The sequence below is a fragment of the Chionomys nivalis genome, chromosome 6, assembly GCF_950005125.1.
Source record: "Chionomys nivalis chromosome 6, mChiNiv1.1, whole genome shotgun sequence".
NCBI lineage: Eukaryota > Metazoa > Chordata > Mammalia > Rodentia > Cricetidae > Chionomys > Chionomys nivalis.
The window spans coordinates 30,741,748-30,762,802 of NC_080091.1; the positions used below are offsets into that span (position 1 = coordinate 30,741,748).

A 21,055-nucleotide genomic window follows, 5' to 3' on the forward strand; every position below is an offset into this window, starting at 1 on the left:
ATGAATATCTATTAATCCATAATTTTAATTGCATATTACATTTAAAAATGTTTATTCATAAACAAAATATTTTAAACAAGAATAGAAATATATAAAACAAAATTAACCTTAAATTTGTATCAACAAACCAAAGTCCATGCCAATGTAAAGTATTCATTTCTATATCATATCTCATTTTTTCTCTTTAGTAAGACCTTGACTATGACCATTAGCCATTTATAATCAACTTTCTTTAAGTGAAAATAAACATTTGTAAACAATATTTTGGAATTGATGCATAGATTTTTAGACTATTTCCTGCTGATTGGGGGATCTGTTAATCAGGTATTTCATGCAGTGTCCTGTGTGTTTGGTCCTTTTCATCCAGCAGTTCTAAAGCTATTGTGGATGTTGGAATACCTGGGTTGTTGCTTCAGGAGGTCTTGCTTGTTCAAACTATATTAGCCAGTAAAGGACCCACAGCTTTCTATCCTTTGTGGAAACAAAAGCAGAACCTCTTTTCCAGACTAACATATTTTTAGACTTAAATTTTCAAGTCAAAATATCTCTAATATATATATATGTTGGTTTAGCTTAGCAGCTTGTACAATAAAATGTCTCTTTATATGTAGCTCATTCATAGTCAAAAAATTCAAAGAAAACACAATAATATACATAATCCAGACTCTTTGTATATGGTCCATCTTTACGTGACTTTTTATTTCCTTTATTTCTATTTTCTAATTTTTTTTGAGACAAGCCTTCTCTGCATATCTTTGGCTGTCCTGGATCTCATTCTGTAGACCAGGCTGGCATTGAACTCATAGAAATCTGCCTGCCTCTGCCTCCCAAGTGCTGGGATTAAGGGCATATACCACCATGTCCACTACTCTATTTCTTTTTTTAAGGACTTTATCCTTTTTCTTTCCTCTCCCAAGCCTATGTATGTTTTTAAACACACTGTAACCCATTTTGAGGTTCTTTTTTCCATCTGAATCCGTCTTTACTGTATGTATCTATCTTTTTCTGACCACATGAGTTTTTAGTCTGCTAAGCAGACTAAATATGACTAGGATTAAAGCTGAAGCTTTGGCAACTGGCTCTGCTCTATTTCTTAGCTTTCTGTGAGTTTAGTTTCATGGCAGAGGTACTGGTGAGATCCATATTTATTGCCACAACTCTGTGGATATTCAAGGTCCATGCTACCACCAAGAAGCCTGCCACTATCTGCTCATAAGCACCATTTAAGTGTTTGGTGGCAGAGCCTCTTAAAAGAGCTGCAAGGTTTTTACCACTAATGTTAAGTCAGGAAGCATCTCTTAAGGAGCCATGCCTGTGCTTGCTTCTAACAGAGTCCATCTGAGACAATGCTCCCTCAAGAATCTGTGCTTGACTGTTCTTATCTGTCTAGGATTCTTTTTTTTTTTTTTTTTAAAGCTTTCTCAGGCTTTATGTGAAAATTCTTGCCAAACGTTTGGGTGCCATTTGTAAAAAGAGACTGTGTTTTTGTTTCCTGACTGCCTAGATCTGAATAATTACACAAAAACTTTATTAATTGCAACACTGTTTGGTCAGTGGCTCAGGCACATTCATAGCTAGCTCTTACATCTTATTATTTTTATTTTATTTTATTTTATTTTATTTTGGTTTTTCGAGACAGGGTTTCTCTGTAGCTTTGGTGCCTGTCCCGGAACTAGCTCTTGTAGACAAGGCTGGCCTCGAACTCCCAGAGATTCGCCTACCTCTGCTTCCCAAGTGCTGGGATTAAAGGCGTGTGCCACCACCGCCCGGCGCGCTTACATCTTGAATTAACCGATTTCTGTTAATCTGTGTATCACCATGAGACTGTGGCTTACCTGTATGGTTATGGCATCTTTCTCTTTTGTTGGCTACATGGTGTCTCTTTGACTCTGCCTACTCTCTCTCTTAGTTCGGATTTTCTGCCTGACTTTACTTTGCTAAGTCATTGGTTGAAACAGCTTTATTCATCAACCAATAAAAGCAGCACATATATAGAAGGACATCCCACATCAGACAACAAGTAAGGTAAAAAATAAAAAGTACCCAAATAATTAGGAGATAAACTATCTCTAGAAATGTCATTGTTTATTTTGTGTTGGCTCTCTTTGCTGATCATAGGGCCTGGATACTTAAGTGTAGTTTGTGTACCCAGTGAGACTCTATTGGAGAGTGGCTATCAGTTAGAGATAGCTTCTAATTAGGGAAGGGTTCATGTCTATTTCCTTCTCAGTGCTAGAACCCCATCTGGCATAGACTTGTACAGGCCCTGTGCATGCTGCCAGTCTCTGTGAGTTCATGTGTGTGTCAGCTCTTTTGTATCTGGTTTAGTGCTCCATGCAGCATTAAATAGTACAGTTTTTAATTCCATGAGTTTTTATATTTTATGTATTTTCTTAAGTGTTCATATTTTTAATAGAATACAATATATAATATATCATTTTCTATACACTTTGTGAGTCATTTTTGGCCCAATATATTCCAAAATATTCAAAAAAGTTTATGGACTGCTAAGAAAAATGTGTATTTCTAGTGTTTGGGTGAAATGTTCTATACATACCTGTTTGGTACATTTGATTCATGGTATCATTTAACTCTAGTGTATCTCTATTTTTTGACTGAATTACCTAGGTGCCTGTTGGTGAAAATGATGTGTTGGAGTTACCTAGTATAACTGTGTTAGAATGGATCTGTGGATTTATATCTATTAGTGTCTGTTTTATGAAGTTCAGTGTACCTCGTTGGGATATATGTGTTTAGAACTGTCATATTCTCTTGATGAGTATGAAGAGACTTTCACTGTGTGTTCTGAAAAGTTTTAGAAGTCCTTTTTGTCATTTGTTAGAATAGCTTTTCCTAATTGTTTCTTAGTTGCATTGCTAGAAATACCCCCATTTCACCCTTTACTCTCTGAGCTAGTGTCCATCCCTGAGCATGAGAGGTGTGTTCCTTTGAAGAAGGAAAAGGGAATCCTGTCATTTTTTTTTTTAGTATTTAATAGGGAATTAAGACTTAAAATTCAGATTTCTTATTGAGAGATGAGTTTATTTTTGCAGTTTTGCTAATTTTGTTTTGTTTCCTTAGATCTCTTTTGATTGACTACTCTGTCACTGTTTTTCCCTCTGGTCTCTAGAGTATGTCTATTATTCTTGTCAGTTTGAAGTGTTCCTCTGCAATAGCTTTTGCAGAGTTGGTTTTTTTTTTTTTTTTTTTTTTTTGGTTTTTCGAGACAGGGTTTCTCTGTGGCTTTGGAGCCTGTCCTGGAACTAGCTCTTGTAGACCAGGCTGGTCTCGAACTCACAGAGATCCGCCTGCCTCTGCCTCCCGAGTGCTGGGATTAAAGGCGTGCGCCACCACCGCCCGGCTTAGAGTTGGTTTAATGGTCATATTCTTTCAGTCTGTTTTTATCATGGAACGTTTTTACTTTTTCCTTTATTTAGGAAAGAAAGTTTTGCAATTGTATTAGCCTGAATTGACAGTTGTGTTTCCTTAGAACTTTACTTGCAAGAACTTCTGCCTTTGTTTTTGTTTATTGATTTTTATTGAGCTCTACATTTTTCTCTGCTCCCCTCCCTGCCTCTTCCCTCCTCTTCAACCCTCCCCCAAGGTCCCTATGCTCCCAATTTACTCAGGAGATCTTGTCTTTTTCTACTTCCCATGTGTATGTCTCTCTTAGTGTCCTCATTGTTGTCTAAGTTCTCTGGGATTGTGATTTGTAGGTCAGTTTTTTTTGATTTATGTTTAAAAACCACTTGTGAGTGAGTACGTGTGATAATTGTCTTTCTGTGTCTGGGTTACCTCACTCAAAATAATGTTTTCTAGCTCCATCCATTTGCTTGCAAATTTCAAGAAGTCATTATTTTTTCTGCTGTGTAGTACTCCATTGTGTAAATGTACCGCATTTTCCTTATCCATTCTTTGGTTGAGGGGCATTTAGGTTGTTTCCATGTTCTGGCTATGACAAACAATGCTGCTATGAACATAGTTGGGCACATGTCCTTGTGGCACAACTGAGCATCCTTTGGATATATACCCAAAAGTTGTATTACAGGGTCTTTTTTTTTTTTTTTTTTTTTTTTACTTATTTATTTATTTTTATTCTTTTTTAATTAAAATTTCCACCTGCTCCCCATTTCCCATTTCCCTCCCCTCCTCCCAAATATTGCCCTCCCCCCACTTCCCTCCCCCTATCCCCACTCCTCTTCTCCTCCCCCCACTCCATTCCCCCTCCCTCTCGATACTGAAGAGCAGTCCAAATTCCCTGCCCTGCGGGAAGACCAAGGTCCTTCTATCTACGTCCAGAAAGGTGAGCGTCCAAACAGGCTAAGCTCCCACAAAGCCAGTTCATGTATTAGGATCGAAACCTAGTGCCATTGTCCTTGGCTTCTCATCAGTCTTCATTGACCGCCATGCTCAGAGAGTCCGGAATCAACCCATGCTTATTCAGTCCCAGACCAGCTGGCCTTGGTGGGCTCCCAATAAATCAGTTCCACTGTCACAGTGGGTGGGTGCATCCCTCGTGGTCCTGATTTTTTGCTCATGTTCTCCCTCCTTCTGCTCCTCATTTGGACCTTAAGAGCTCAGACCGTTGCTCCAAATTGAGACTCTGTCTCTACCTCGATCCATCGCCAGATGAAGGTTCTAAGGTGATATGCAAGATATTCATCAGTATAGGATAGGGTCATTTCAGGTTCCCTCTCCTTAGTTGCCCAAGGTACCAGCTGGGGACATATTCCTGGACACCTGCGAACCCCTCAAGAGTCAAGTCTCTTGCCAACCCTAAGATGGCTCCCTTAGATAGGATATATACTTCGCTGCTCCCGTATCCATCCTTCCTATATCCCAACCATCCCAATCCTCCGAGCTCCTCCCATCCTCCCCTTCTCGTATTTCTCATCCCATTTCCCCTTTGCCCCATGCCACCTCACCCGCAAGTTCCCAGTTTTTGCCCTGCAATCTTGTCTACTTCCCCCTCTCCATGCGGTAAGGGAAACGGTTCAAGACTTGAAGAACGAAGTGGAAGTAATAAAGAAAACACAAACCGAGGGAAGGATGGAGATGGAAAATTTGAATAAACGAACAGGAACTACAGAGACAAGTACCACCAACAGATTACAAGAGATAGAAGAAAGAATCTCAGACACTGAAGATACCATAGAGAAAATAAACACTCTCATCAAAGAAAACAGCATAACCAACAAATTCTCATCACAAAACATTCAGGAAATCTGGGACACAATAAAAAGACCAAACCTAAGAATAATAGGGATAGAAGAAGGAGAAGAAGTACAGCTCAATGGTCCAGAAAATATATTTAATAAAATTATAGAAGAAAACTTTCCCAACCTTAAGAAAGATATTCCTTTGAAGGTCCAAGAAGCATACAGAACATCAAATCGACTGGATAAAAAAAAAACATCTCCTCGTCATATAATAATCAAAACACAAAACATACAGAATAAAGAAAGAATATTAAGAGCTGCAAAGGAAAAAGGTCAAGTTACCTATAAAGGTAAACCTATCAGACTTACACCTGATTTCTCTATGGAAACCATGAAAGCCAGAAGGTCCTGGATAGATATACTGCAGAAACTACGAGACCATGGATGCAAGCCCAGACTACTATACCCAGCCAAGCTTTCGTTCACTATAAATGGAGAAAACAAAGTTTTCCAGGATAAAAACAAATTTAAACAATACGTAGCCACAAATCCAGCCCTTCAGAAAGTAATTGAAGGAAAATCACAAACCAAGGAGTCCAACAATGCCCACAATAACTCAGACATCTAAAGACCCTTCACCAGCACAACTTGAAGAAGGGAAACACACAAACTCTACTACCAAAGAAAAGAAAGAAAGAAAGGAAAAATGACCGGAGTTAACAACCACTGGTCATTAATATCACTTAATATCAATGGACTCAACTCACCTATAAAGAGGCACAGGCTAAGAGATTGGATACGAAAACAGGATCCAACATTCTGCTGCTTACAAGAAACACACCTCAACCACAAAGACAGACATCTACTCAGAGTAAAGGGCTGGGAAAAGGTTTATCAAGCAAACGGACCTAAGAAACAAGCAGGTGTGGCCATACTAATTTCTAAGAAAGTTGACTTCAAACTAAAATCAATCAAAAGAGATGGAGATGGACATTTTTTACTCATAACAGGAACAATTCACCAGGATGAAATCTCAATCCTGAATATATATGCCCCTAATATAAAAGCACCCACTTATGTAAAAGAAACGTTACTAAAACTCAAGGCAGTCATCAAACCACACACACTAATAGTAGGAGATTTCAACACTCCTCTCTCACCAATGGACAGGTCAATCAAACAGAAACCTAACAGAGAAATAAGAGGATTAAGGGAGGTAATGAATCAAATGGACTTAACAGACATCTATAGAACATTCCACCCAAATAGGAAAGAATATACCTTCTTCTCTGCAGCTCATGGAACCTTCTCGAAAATAGACCACATACTCGGTAACAAAGCAAACTTACACAGTTACAAAAAAATATCGGTAACCACCTGTGTCTTATCAGATCACCATGGATTAAAGTTAGAATTCAACAACAATGCTATCCCCAGAAAGCCTATGAACTCATGGAAACTGGACAGTCAACTACTGAACCTCACCTGGATCAAGGAAGAAATAAAGAAAGAAATTAAAGTCTTTCTTGAATTCAATGAAAACGAAGACTCAACATACTCAAACCTATGGGACACTATGAAAGCAGTGCTAAGGGGAAAATTCATAGCATTAAGTGCCCACTTACAGGGTCTTGTGGAAGGTTGTTTCCCAATTTTCTGAGAAATCACCACATTGACATCCAAAGAGGGCTGTACCAGGTTGCATTCCCACAGCAATACAGCCTACAACCTCTCCAGCATAAGCTGTCATCAGTGTTTTTGATCTTGGCCATTCTTACAAGTGTAAGATGGAATTTCAGAGTTATTTTGATTTGCATTTCCCTGATGACTAAGGATGCTGAACATTTCCTTAAGTGTCTTTTAGCCATTTTAGATTCATCTGTTGAGAGTTCTCTGCTTAGGTCTGTACTCCATTTTTGTTATTGGATTATTTGTTCTTTTGATGACTAATTTCTTGTATTCTTTGTATATTTTGGAGATCAGACTTCTGTCTGATGTGGGGTTAGTGAAGATCTTTTCCCATTCTGTAGGCTGTCATTTTGTCTTGTTGACCGTGTCCTTTGCTTTACAGAAGTTTTTCAGTTCAGGAGGTCCAATTTGTTAATTGTTTCTCTCAGTGTCTGTGCTCCTGGGGTTAGATTTAGGAAGTGATCTCCTGTGCCAATGCATCCAAGTGTACTTCCCACTTTTTCTTCTATGAGGTTCATTGTGGTTGGCTTTATGTTAAGGTCTTTGATCCATTTGGACTTGAGTTTTGTGCATGGTGATAGATATGGGTCTATTTTCATTCTTCTTCATGTTGATATCCAGTTATGCCAGCACCATTTGTTAAATATGCTTTCTGTTTTCATTTGATTTTTTTTGTGTGTGTCTTTGTCAAAAAATCAGATATTCGTAGGTGTGTGAATTAGTATCCGGGTCTTCAATTCGGGTCCATTGGTCCACCTGTCTGTTCTTATGCCAATACCAGGCTGTTTTCAGTACTGTAGCTCTGTAATAGATTTCGAAATCAGGGATTGTGATGCCTCCCAAAGTTCTTTTATTGTACAAGATTGTTTTGGCTATCCTGGGCGTTTTGCTTTTCTATATAAAGTTGAGTACCATTCTTTTAAGGTCTGTGAAGAATTTTGCTGGGATTTTGATGGCCATTGCATTGAATCTGTAGATTGCCATTTTTACTATGTTAATTCACCCAAGAGCATGAGAGATCTTTCCACGTTTTGGTGTCTTCTTCAATTTCTTTCTTCAAAGATTTAAGTTCTTGTCATATAAGTCTTCCACTTGTTTGACTAGAGTTACTCCGAGATATTTTATGCTATTTGTAGCTATGGTGAAGTGTGTTGTTTCTTTTAACCAATCAGTTTTCATTCTGACAAGCTTTTATTTTACATTTATTTTTGCATAGCATTCTGAATGATTGTGATTTGTGTCCTTTAAACTTTGAATAATAGCACCTTTAAATGCTAGCAATTAGATATCAGATTGTATATAATTGTTTTAAGTGTATGAGTATTTTCCCAGCATGTATGTAAGTGTACTTCATATGCTATGTACTGAGGACTGGAAGAGTATACCAGATCCCTGGAACTGGAGTTACAGGAAACAATGAACCTCCATGTGAGTGCTGGGAATAGAACTCAATCCCCTCTGTAAGAATGACAAGTGCTCTTAACTGCTGAGCCATCTCTTAAATTCTTTTAGTATTTTCTTAACTGAAAATTATGTTTGACCAAATGTAAAAAATTCATCAGACAGAACTTATCAAAATTAGAAAATATTTAATATGGGAAACCATGTAAGTAATTGAGTAATAGAAAAGCACAGTTCATATTTATGTTGAGTGTAGTTTATTTAAAAGGGTTTAATAATTCTTTAATTTTTCATGGAAATAATAGACTTATGAAAGTATCCAAAGAAGTCAGACAGGTTGAGGTTCAAGAACAGTGTGCCCAGTTATCTGTGCTTCTGACTAGACTGGAGGTACAGATTCTTGTAGAGGAAATTGGGTTTGAGTTCATGACCTTATTTTGTATTTCATGTAGAGGTGTGATTCCATAAAGGAAAACACTGCCTCTTATTCCTCTTCGCAGCCAAGTCAGAGCCAATATTGCCAATATCAAGCTATCTGTCAGAATGATGTCCTTAGTATTTGTAAATTTAATTATAACAAAGAACTAGAACTTACCACATTTTATCTTGTTTATAAGCCTAATTTTCCTTCATAAAGTAAGGAAGGCAGTGATAGAATACATACTTCTTAGTGACTTATAAAATATTTTAAATAAATTTAATTTCATAAATGTGTTTAACTTTAAACAACTGACTGTTTAAAATGAATGGTAGACTTTCCTTTTTGTTTGTTATATGTATCTTAACTACAGATAAAAAATTTGAGACTTTTTCCTCTACATTATTTGTTCTAAATTTATATTAGCCTTACAGATAATTAATCTTTAAAATTCTATTTCGAATGTAGGCTAAAAATCTCATAGAGAGATTTTTTAATCAGCAAGTAGAAGTCCTGGGCAAACGTATGGAGCCACTGCCTGAAATATACTACATTGAAGGAACCCTTCAAATGGTGTGGGTTAACCGCTGCTATCCCGGTTATGGGATAAATGTCCTGAAACATCCAAAGTGCCCTGAGTGCTGTGGTATGTAATAAACTACATTTCAGGTTTTATGTGGATAAGAATTCATTTACTTTGATTATGTTTAACTGAATGTTTATCTTCTTTTAAAACTGTCATTTAGATTTTGACTTATTTTAAATTATATATTTGAAGAAACTGAATTCTAAATATGTGCAAAGAAAAAAAAACTGCCCTAATTTTTAAAATAATATATTTTATTCTATTTTTGAGAATTCTTTGAAATATATCTTTGATACCATTTATTTCCCCCTTTATTTTCCTCTCTATGCTCTGAATACAACTGGTTAATAAACTGTCTTGGGCCTGTGATAGGGTAGAGTAAAGCTAGGTAGGGAAAACTAAACTGAGTGCTGGGAGGAAGAAGGCAGAGTTAGTGAGAAGCCATGTAGCCCCACCAGAGACAGATGCTAGAACTTTACATGGTAAGCCATAGCCTCGTGGTGATACACAGATTAATGGAGATGGGTTAATTTGAGATATGAATTAGCCAGAAATATGCTTAATCTATTGGCCAAACAGTATTGCAAATAATATGGTTTCTGTGTGATTATTTTGGGGCTGAGCAGCCGGGAACAAACAAACAGCAGCCTCTTACGACACCTTCCCACAGATATCATCCCTTTATTTCACTCTTTCACCTTTTGTGCAAAATTTTAAAATTTTTAAAAAAGAAAAAGAAACTGTCTTGCAACAGACGTCCTGGCCACCTGGCTCTTTCAGCCTTTCTGCCACCTCTTCCATAATGTCGCCTAGGTCTAAAGTATAGAGGTTGTTCTGTTAATATATCAAGTGGGGGTGGTCACCTCAAGATTAGTAGTTAGGTGCTATGAACAGTTGTAATTATGAGCAGTTTCTGTAATTGTATCTATCAGCTGTGAAGAGAGGCTGCTTTGAAGAAGGGTGAGAGCAACCTTCTGTGGATATGTATGTGTTTAGAGTGCAGTTAGAAACTATCCTGGTTTATCAAAGTGGCATCAGTATGTTCTCCTCCATGACCTGTGTCTGAAGGGTGCCTTCAGTATTAGTGCGCTAACTTCTTTTTCCAAAAGACACCTAGGGCATAGCCTATCATATTTTGGGGATCTGTTGGGTTCTCCTGATCAATAATTTGAAATAAAGTTTGCCACGCCTGTCATTGGGGATTAAGTTAGGCTATGCTTTGAGGGGGAGCATTGCCACCCCAAGCAATGCGTCTTCAGCTAAAGCATATATATCTCTATATATGCACATAAACTTAATATTATATATAATTTAAAGTAAACATAAAATGATTATTTATGGCATTATCAACTATCCTTAGTGTTATTTGTCTCTCCTCTCACTCTCTGTGCCCTCTCTGCTCCTCCCCAAGCTAGTCTCCGTGACCCATTTTTCTCATTTCCTCCTTCACAGCAACTGTGTCCTGCTACTCCCCCTCTAATGCTTGTGCCTCCCACCATAGTCCCTCTTTACTTTTCTGTCATTTGTGGTTGCTCTAGGTTATATACTCAGATCTAAAGATTCGAAGCTGGTATCCACAGATAACACATGCAGTGCTTGTCATTCTAGGTCTGGGTTGCCTCATTCAGCATAATATTTTCCCATTCCATCCATTCATCTGCAAATTTCGTTATTTCATTTTTCTTTACAGCTGGGTAGAATTTCATTGTGTGTAATACTGCATTTTCTTTCCTCATCCTTCAGTTGGAGAACACTTAGGTTGTTTCTATTCTAGCTATTGTCAATAGAACAGCAGTGAACATGACTGAGCAGGTATCCCGTGAATTGTGATGTGGTGTTCTTTAGGCATATGCTGAGGAGTAATCATATGGTAGCTTTATTTTTAGCTATTTGAGAATTTTCCACACTTACTTCCATAGTAACTTTACCAGTTTGCAATCCCACCAATACTTATATCCATGTTAATATTTGTTGTCAGTCGTTTACTTGATCTTACCTATTCTGACTGGGGTAAGATGATTTATTAGGGTTCCCTAGAGAGATGAAACTTATAAAATGTGTATTTTTGTGTATATGTATATGTGTATATACACATATACACACACACATATATATACACACACACACATACACCTACATATGTATGTGTGTGTATTGATTTATGCAAATGATATATCAAAATAACTTACTGGCTGTGGTCCAGATAGTCCAACAATGGCTGTCTACCAATGGAAGGTCCAAGAATCCGGTCGTTGTCCAGTTTATGAGACCGGATGTCTCAGTTGCTCTTCAGTATACATCAGATTCTGAAAGAAGTAGACTCTAATACCAGTGAAGGAATAGACTTGACAGCAAGAGCAAGCAGGCAAAAAGTGAACACTTCCTTTTTTCCATGTCCTTTATATAGGCTTCCATCAGAAGGTATGGTGCAGATTAAAGATGAATTTTTCCACATCAAAAGATGTGGATTAAATGTTTGTCTTCCCACTTCAAATGAATTAATTTAAAAAATGCTCCCAAAGGTGTGCCCAGACATTTTGGTATTAGTTACTTCCAGATATAAACAAGTTGATAGCCAAGAATATCTATTGCAATTGAATTTTCAAAATTGTTTTTATTTTTATATCCCTAATTGTTAAGGATGCTGAACATCTTTTGAGATATTAGTTATTTTTATTTCTTCTTTTGAATCTTTTCTGTTCAGAGATACAGTCCACTTTTTTTTTTTTAAATTTTCGAGATAGAGGTTCTCTGTGTAATAACCCTAGCTGTCCTGGAATTATCTCTGTAGACCAGGTGGGTCTCAAACTCACAGAGCTCTGCCTGCCTCTTCCCGCCAAGTGCTGGGATTACAGGTGTGCACTACCACTGCTCAGCATAGTAGGCCACTTTTCAATTGTTGAAATGCTTGTTTTCTTGTCTTGTGTGTGTGTGTGTGTTCTGAGTTTCCATCCTCTGTCAGATGTATAGCTGGAAAAGATTCTCACTCTGGGGACTTCTTCACTCATCTGACGTTTTGTTATACACAGTGTTTTTAGCTTTATGTTTATGTTTGTGTTTAGGTTTTTGAAGCCCCATCTGTCAGCCTTCATTCTTGGGAAAATAGGGTCCTTTTGTGAAAGTACTTTTCTACTGCAGGTCTTATAAGATGCTGCTTTTTTCCTTGCTTCTGCATTTCAAGTTTTATACTAAAGTCTTTGTTCATTTGTAGTTTATTTTTTGTGCAAAGTGATAGCTATGGGTCTAATTTAGTTCTTCTACATGTCGACACATCCAGTTTTCTCAGTACCATTTGCTGAAGAAGAGGTAGGTCTTTTTTTTCCAGAATGTAGTTGTGTCAGATATCAGATGATTGTAACCACATGAACCTATATTTGGGTCTTTTGTTTTCTTCCACTGATATAAATGTCTTTTTGTTCTGTTTTGTTTTTGCATTTGAATTATGCCTTTTTTTTTATTATTATAGCTATACAGAACTATTCCTGCATCTCAGCCGACTTGATCAGGGTGTATAATCTTTTTCAAATGTGTTCCTTATTTGACTTGCAAGTATTTTTATTGAGGACTTTGAATCTATGTTCATCCAGAGATGTTGTACTAATTTTGTGTTTGTTAGTTTGCTTTTCCTAGAAGAGTTATATTAGTTTCGTGGATGAATTTGGGGGAGTGCCTTCTGCTTCTATTTCTTTGAGTAATTTAAAAAGTATTGGTTGTTGATTTTCTTTGAAAATTTGGTTGAATACTGATGTATATCCATCTGGGCTTTAGCCTATTTTCATGAGAAATCTTTTTATTACTATTTAGATATCCATATTTGTTTAGATTGTTAATCTTCTCTCATATTTGGTGGTTTGAATGAATTTAAAAGCCTGTCCATTTATTTTATAAGATCCATTTTAATGGATTATAGATAGGGTTTTAAGGTATTTCCTCAAAATATTTTGGATTTTTTAATGTCAGTTATAATGTTTCCCTTTTTATCTCTCACTCTATTAATTTGACTCTCTTTCCTTTGGTTGGTTAGGGAAATAATCTGTTGAACTTGTTTCTTTTCCCATAGAACTAGTTCTTAGATTTGTACTTGATCCCTTGTACTTGTTTATATATTGATTTTGTAACTTTTGATTTGATTTTTATTATATCTTACCTTCTAATGAATTTTTGCTTGATTTGTTCTTGATTTTATAAACTTCTGAGTTGCATCATAAAGGCCTTTACTTATGCTCCTCCTGGTTTTGTGCTGTGGATGCTTAGAGATAAATTTCCCTAATTCATTTTTATAAATGTGTCCCGGTGGTTCTTTTATGTTGTATTTTCATTTACATTTAGTTCTAATAATTTCTTTTTTCTTCACTGATTTCCTCGTTGTCCCATTCATTATTCATTAATGTGTTGTTTAATCGTCATGGATTTGTATTTTTACTAGAGATGCATTTACTGTTAATTATAAGTTTTATTGCCTTGTAGTCAGACAAAATACATGATTTATTTCAATTATTCAAATTTGTGTAGATTTGTTTTGTGCCAAGTATATAGTATTTTAGAGAAGCTCCCATGGGCTGCCAGATAAAATGCATATTCATTGATGTTAGGGTGGAATATACTATAGATATCTTTTTGGTCCATTTGATGTATGATGTCATTTAGTTCTGATGTTTCTCTGTTTGTTTTTTGCCCAGATAATGTTTGTTGGAAAAAGTGAGATATTGAAAATTACCCACTATCATTGAGTTAAGAATCATCTGTGTTTTTAAGTCCAGTAGTACGCATTTATGGAACTGAGAACCCCAATGTTCGGTGCATATATGTTTAGGATTGTGATGTCCTCTAGGCTAATTATTCCATTGATTAGAAGGAAGTGTTGTTAATCCTGCCGATCAAGAATAAGACCACTAACACAGTTTAAAGCCAAATTTGAAGCAAACTTTAATTAAATACTGGCCAGGTGGATGGGCTCTGGCTAGATTCATACTCAGGTTCCTAGGAAATAACCCAGAATCAAGTATGGCAGGGGCTTAAGAAGGAAAACCCATAGTTCATTGCGTTTTCCATCAGGTTCAATCAGGGGCAAAGATGTATGCTCACATACTTCCTGCCTACATACCTACCACCCTCATATGGTTAAGCATATCTGGTGCAGCTAAATCAAACAAACCTGATTAGGAGAATGAAAACATGTGACTTGTTCTCTCATAAACAATAACCTACAACATTTCAGGAACTGCCTGTCCTTGACAAGAGGCTTGCAGATGGATAGGAGGCATTTTTTTTTTCATAGATCTCCAAGGTATAGTAATTAAAACTTAAAATGTAACTTTGGCTCTTACAGTGTTCTTCTGTATCTCTTATTATTTATTTTAGTTAGAAATAAATTTTGTCTGGTATTAGGAATGGGATACCTGCTTGGTTTCTGAACTCATTTTCTTTGAATACTTTTTTCCATTCTTTTAAAGTGGCTCCTATCTTTGAAGTTGGGATGAATTGCTTGTAGAAAACAAACAGATGGATTTTGTTTCTTAATACTTTACCTAACTTTTGTCTTTTGAATGGTGAGTTGGGGCCAATGATACTTAGTTATCATTGAAAGGTAGTGTAATCATTTTGTTGTTGTTACCTATTTATATTCTTAATCTTGTTTTTCTGTAATTATAGCTTCATTTTGCTTTCTTTCTACAGTTCTTTGACTATACTTAGCATCAGTCTGAAGATTCCTTCCAATGTTTATTTGTAGAGCTAATTTGGTTGCCATACATTTTTTTTAGCTTGTTTTTGTTTCTAGCAAGAAGTATAATTTTATTTTCTCTATACATGTGTAAAACAATTAGGACCAACATTTTAACCAAAAATGAAGAAAAATCTCCTGTGAAAAGGAGATGGGGACGTAGATGATAAGAGGGAATAGTACTTTATCTCCATTGAGCTATAGCAATTCTGATTGGTCCAAGAAATGAAGATACTGAGAGGATGTAGGAGGGAGATAAAAACTGGCAATTTTCTGAGGAAATGGGTCTGGAAGACCACATGGCTGAACTGGGGACTGTAGGGTGGGTTTGAGTAGAGGGAGGGGGTTACCACTGGTATCCATAGGGAGGCAGTTTCCCAGGGCCATGAGAAGGCATGGGACCCAGGTGATTCATTAGCGTCTTAGTGAGGGTTTCTATGATGTGAGGAGACACCATGACCATGGCAACTCTTCTAAAGAAAAACATTTAACTGGGTGGCTTACAGTCTCAGAGATCCATTATCATCATGGTGAGAAGCGGTGGCATGCAAGCAGACATGCTGCTTGAGAAGAAGGTGAGAGTGGAGGAGCTACATCTTAACTTGCAGGCAACAGGAAGTTGAACATAGAAGACCTCGAAACCTACCCCCAGAGTGACACACCTCCTCCAGAAAGGCCACATCTACTTCAATAAGGCTACATCTCTTAATAGTGATGCTCCCTGTGAGGTTATGGTGGCCAGTTACATTGAAACTACCACATGAGAGATCCAAAAGGTGACTCTCAGGGCCAGGGACTGTGTCCCTGGGATGAGGTTCAGGATGAATCATTGCAAGAGGAAGCAGGGGTGGTAGCTGTCCCCCAGAGACCCAGCATGGGGATGCCTTAGGCCATAAGAGACGTGGTTGGCCAGCTGCATCTGGGAAATGAGGGTATCCCCCCTGGTGGGAATGAATGAGGATGTGACTGTCCATGTCCAGAATGTCCTGAAGTCCCTGCTTTTGGGGAGGCGTGTCCTCTAGCTCCAGGTGGCATCGGTGGGAGGGAGTGCCATGGCTGGGGATATCCTAGAGAGAGGGCTCCAGGAGTTGTCAGTGGAGGTGTGAAGGAGCCATGCCTGGTGGAGGAAGTCTAGAGTCCAGGCATAAAACCAGAGGATTGGGAGCACCGGGTGGAGCGGGTGTATCTGCAAACAGCTGATTGCGGGTGGATAGCAGGGACAGTGGGTTCTGGGCTGTCAGAAGTCATTCAATTACTGAGCCATGGTGCTCGCCCTTAGAGTCCTTCTTAAAGACATAAGACATAGTGAAAGTTTGACTTCTTCTTTTCCAATTTGTATACCCTTGACCTTCTTTTGTTGTCTTATTGCTCTAGCTAGAACTTCATACTATATTTAATAGATATGGAGATAGTGGACTGCCTTGTCTTGTATTTGAGTTTCTCTTCATTTAGTTTGATGTTGGCTTGCTGTATATTGCTTTTATTATGTTTAGGTATGTTCCTTTTATCCCTACTCTCTCTAAGGCCTTTATCATGAAGGGTGTTGTATTTTGTCGAAGGCTTTTTCAGTATCTAATGAGATGATTATGTGATTTGTTCTTTCAGTTTATTTATATGGTGGATTACATCGTCAGAATTTTGTACGTTGAACCATCCCTGCATCTCTGGGATGAAGCCTATTTAATCATGGTAGATGATTATTTTGATGTGTTCTTATATTCAGTTTGCCAGTATTGAGTATTTTTGCATCAATGTTCATGAGTAAGATTGGTCTGTAATTTTCTTTCTTAGTAGTGTCTTTGTGTGGATTGGGTATTAGGGTAACTGCAACCTCATAAAAAGGGTTTGACAGTGTTTCCTTCTGTTTCTATTGTGTGTAACAACTTGAAGATTATTGGTATTAGCTCTTCTTTGAAATTTTGGTAGAATTCTGCACTGAAATCATCTGGCCTTGGGTTTTTTTTTTTTTTTTTTTTTTTTTTTTTTTTTTTTTTTTTTTGGTTGGGAGACTTTTGATGACTGCTTCTATTTCCTTGGAGGCTATAGGTCTATTTAAATTGTTTATCTTGTCTTGATTTGGTATGTGGTGCCATCCAGAAACTTGTCCATTTATTTTATATTTTCCAATTTTAAGGAGTACAGGTTTTTGAAGTATGACCTAATGATTCTCTGGATTTCCTCAGTGTCTGTTATTATTTCTCTTTTCTTTTTTCTAAATTTTTTAAAAAAAATATTAGATTTTTTTTAAAAAAATACCAATCCAAATTCCTGCTTCCTCTTCTCTTCCCATTCCTTCCACATACCCTCCCACCCCACCCCCATCTAATCCTCAGAGAGGGTAAGGCACATTGCACTGTGGAAGGTTCAAGGCCCTCCCTACTATATCTAGGCTGAGCAAGGAATACATGCAAAGAGAATAGGTTCCCAAAAAGCCAGTACATGCAGTAGGGATAAATCCTAGTGCCACTGCCAGTGGCCCCTCAGTCTGCCCCAGCCATGCAACTGTCAACCACATTCAGAAGGACTAGTTTGGTCCTATGCTTGTTCCTTTCCAGTTCAGCTGGAGTTGGTGAGCTCCCATTAGCCCAGGTAAACTGTTTCAGTGGGTGAACCCATCATGGTCTTGACTTCTTTGCTCATATTCTCATTTCTTACACTCTTCAACTGGACTTTGGAAGCTCAGTCCAGTGCTCCAATGCGGGAATCTGCCTCTGTTTCCATCAGTTGCTGGATGAAGGTTCTATGGTGTTATTTAAGATAATCATCAGTCTGATTACAGGGCGAGTCAAGATCAGGCCCCCTCTCCTCTATTGCTTAGGGTCTTAGGTGGGATCATCCTTCTGGATTCCTGGGAATTTCTCTAGAGCCTGGTTTCTGCTACCCTATCATGGCTCCCTCAATCAAGATAACTCTTTTCTTGCTCTTATCTCTGTCCTTTCTCCATCTTGACTATCCCATTCCCTCAAGTTCTCCTCAACCCTTCCCTTTTCCCCTCCTTTTTTTCCTTCTTCCCTCTTCTTCTCTTTCCATTCTCCCTTCTCTCCCCACCTCCCTGCTCCCAATATTGTCTGTTTCCAATTTCTAGGTGGGTCTATATGTGTTTTTCTTTGGGTTCACCGTATTACTTAGCTTCTCTACGACCATGAACTATAGGCTCAATGCCCTTTTTTTATAGCTAGTATCTACTTATGAGTGAGTACATACCATATTCATCTTTTTGGGTCTGGGTTACCTCACTCAAAATAGTGTTTTCTAATTCCATCTATTTGCATGTAAAATTCAAGATATCATTGTTTTTCATCACTGAGTAGTACTCTTATGTGTAGATGTCCCACACTTTCTTTATCCATTCTGTGGTTGAGGAGCATCTAGCTTGTTTACAGGTTTCCTTTTCATTTCTGATTTTGTTAATTTGTATACTTTCTCTCTGCCTTTTGGTTAGTTTAAATAAGGGTTTGTCTATCTTGTTGATTTTATAGAACAATCATCTTGTTGTTTCATTTTATTGTTCTCTTTGTTTATTTCAACCCTCAGTTTGCTTATTTCCTGCCATATGCTCCTCCTAGGTGAGTGTGCTTCTTTTTGTTCTAGAACTTTGAGATGTGCTGTTAAGTTGATGTGTGAGATTTCTCCACATTCTTTCTGTAGTGCTGTGAACTTTCCTCTTAGCACTGCTTTCATAGTGCCCCATAGGTTTGGGTAGTTGTGTTTTCATTTTCATTGAATTCTAGGAAGTCTAATTTCTTCCTTGACTCAGTGATGGTTCTGTTGAGCATTTTCAATTTCCTTGTGTTTGTAGGCTTTCTGCAATTAGTGTTGTTGTTGAATTCTAACTTTAAGCCAGGGTGATCTGATAAGATACAGGGAGTTATTCCAAATTTTGTATCTGTTGAGATTTTCTTTGTTACTGAGTATGTGGTCAGTTTTTGAGAAGGTTCCGTGAGGAACTGAGAAGAAGGTATATTCTTTTATGTTTGTGTGAAATGTTCTATATATGTCTGTTAAGTTCATTTGAGTCATAACATCTGTTAGTTCTCTTATTTCTCTGTTAAGTTTCTGTCTGGCAGACCTGTCCAGTGGTGAGAATGGGGTGTTGAAGTCCCCCAGTGTTAGTGTGTGGGGCTTAATGTGTGATTTAAGCTTTAGTAATGTTTCTTTTACATATGAGTGTGCCCTTGTATTTGGGGCACAGATGTTTGGAATTGAGATATTCTCTTGATGGATTTTTTTCTGTGACAATTATGAAATGTCTTTTTTTTGTCTCTTTTGGTTGATTTTAGTTTGAAGTCTTATTTTGCTAGATATCAGGATAGCTATACCAGCTTTTTTCTTAAGTCCATTTGATTGGAAAATTTTTCCCAACCATTTTCTCTTAGGTTATGTCTGTATTTGTCTCTTTCCCTTCTCCCTAATTAACACCCTTCCTTTTCCCATTAGCCCAGTCATATAATTTGTATCCTGTGCTTTCCCTTTCTACTCTTTCCCAGCCACACTACCCCAGTAATGGTCCCATATGACTCCTGGTTTCTGCAGTTATTTTAGAATATGTTCCTAAATCTAAAGATTTGGCTCTAAGAGGCTCTGATGACAGAGAGAATGTGATGTTTGTCTTTCTGGGTCAGGAATAACTCACTAAATATCTTTTTTAGGTCTATCCATTTCCTACAAATTTCATGATTTCATTATCTTTGCAGTGGAATAGTATTCCATAGTATATATGTGCCAAATTTTCATTATTCGTCCATCTCTTCAAGGATATTTAGGTTATTTCCATTTCTTTACTGTTATGAATAAAGTATTGATAAACATGGCTGAGCAGGTAGCTGTGCATTAGGATGTAGAGTCCTTTGGGCATATGCCAAGGAGTGGTATAGCTATGTCATATGGTACAGTTATTTTTTTGTTTTTGAGAATTTTCCACGATGATTTTCATAGTGGCTGTACAAGTTTGCAGTCCTGCCTACAGTAAATGAGAACTCCCCTTTCTTTGCATCCACTCCATCATTTTTTGTTAGTGGTTTTGCCAATCTGACTACAGTAAGATAAAATCTCAGAGTTGTTTGAATTTGCATTTTTCTAACTGCTAGGGATGATGAATATTTTTTGAGTTATTTTGTAGTCATGTTTTATTTCTTCCTTTGAAAACTCACTATTCAGATACAAGGCTCATTTTTAAATGTCTTGTTGTTGTTTATATTTATAAATTCTGGCTATTAGTATTCTGTCAGATTTATTTTTAGCAAAGATTCTCTCTCATTCTGAGGGCTTCTTCTTTGTCCAACTGATCTGTGCAAAAGCTATAGTTTTATGAAATCCCACTTGTCAGTTGTTGGTCTTCATTCTTAAGCTGATGGATTCCTATTCAGAAAGTCATTTAACATAACTGTATCATGTAGGGTATTACCTACGTCGTCTTCTCCAGTTTCAAGTTCTACATCTAGTCCTTTGATCCTTTTGAAATTAGTTTTTGTGCAATGTGTAGACAGGCTGAATTACATTCTTCTATATGTGAAGAATCCAGTTTTTCCAGCACCATTTGTTGAAGATGCTCCACCCCCCCCCTTTTCTTTGACATCTTTGTCAAACATTATGTGGTTGAAGTTATGTAGCTTATATTTGGGTTCTAATTTTTGCTTATTCTAATGGATATGAAGTGCTATCTCTCTTAGTTTTAACTTCCTTTTCCCTTAACAATTACTGATGTTCATTGTCTTTTATATCCTTGGCCCTGTGCATGTGCTTGCTTTCTCCCACTTCTCTCTGTATCATCTATAGGATTCATATAAATGCTCACTTTTTCTAAGTCTTACTCCATGCTCTTCTGTAAGCCTTAGATGTTTGTCTTGTATCCTGCAGTGATTTTTTGCATTTGTAGTTTTCAGAAGTCATCCATGACTGGGGGTCAGAGCTGTACTATCATGGAATACGATCAGAACGCCCTGAGGTTAGGACTGCGGACTGAGTAGACTGTTTTTCTCATGTATGCAGTGACCTTACAGAGTTGTGTTGCTGGGCTGAGGGAGACAAGAGTAACTAAAATCAACATAAGACTTCTCACCATTTTGAAGATAGAATTTTTT

The 21,055-nt window shown here is 37.4% G+C and overlaps 1 protein-coding gene across 1 annotated transcript in view; it reads left to right on the forward strand.

Moving 5' to 3' along the window:
- The window catches only part of Zpbp (zona pellucida binding protein), a 123,643-nt gene that overhangs the window by 98,505 nt on the left and 4,083 nt on the right, over nucleotides 1-21,055 (forward strand). Inside the window, exon 7 of the mRNA XM_057772361.1 lies at nucleotides 9,136-9,313. Coding sequence (XP_057628344.1) covers nucleotides 9,136-9,313 — 178 coding nt within the window. The remainder of the gene's footprint in view (nucleotides 1-9,135; nucleotides 9,314-21,055) is intronic.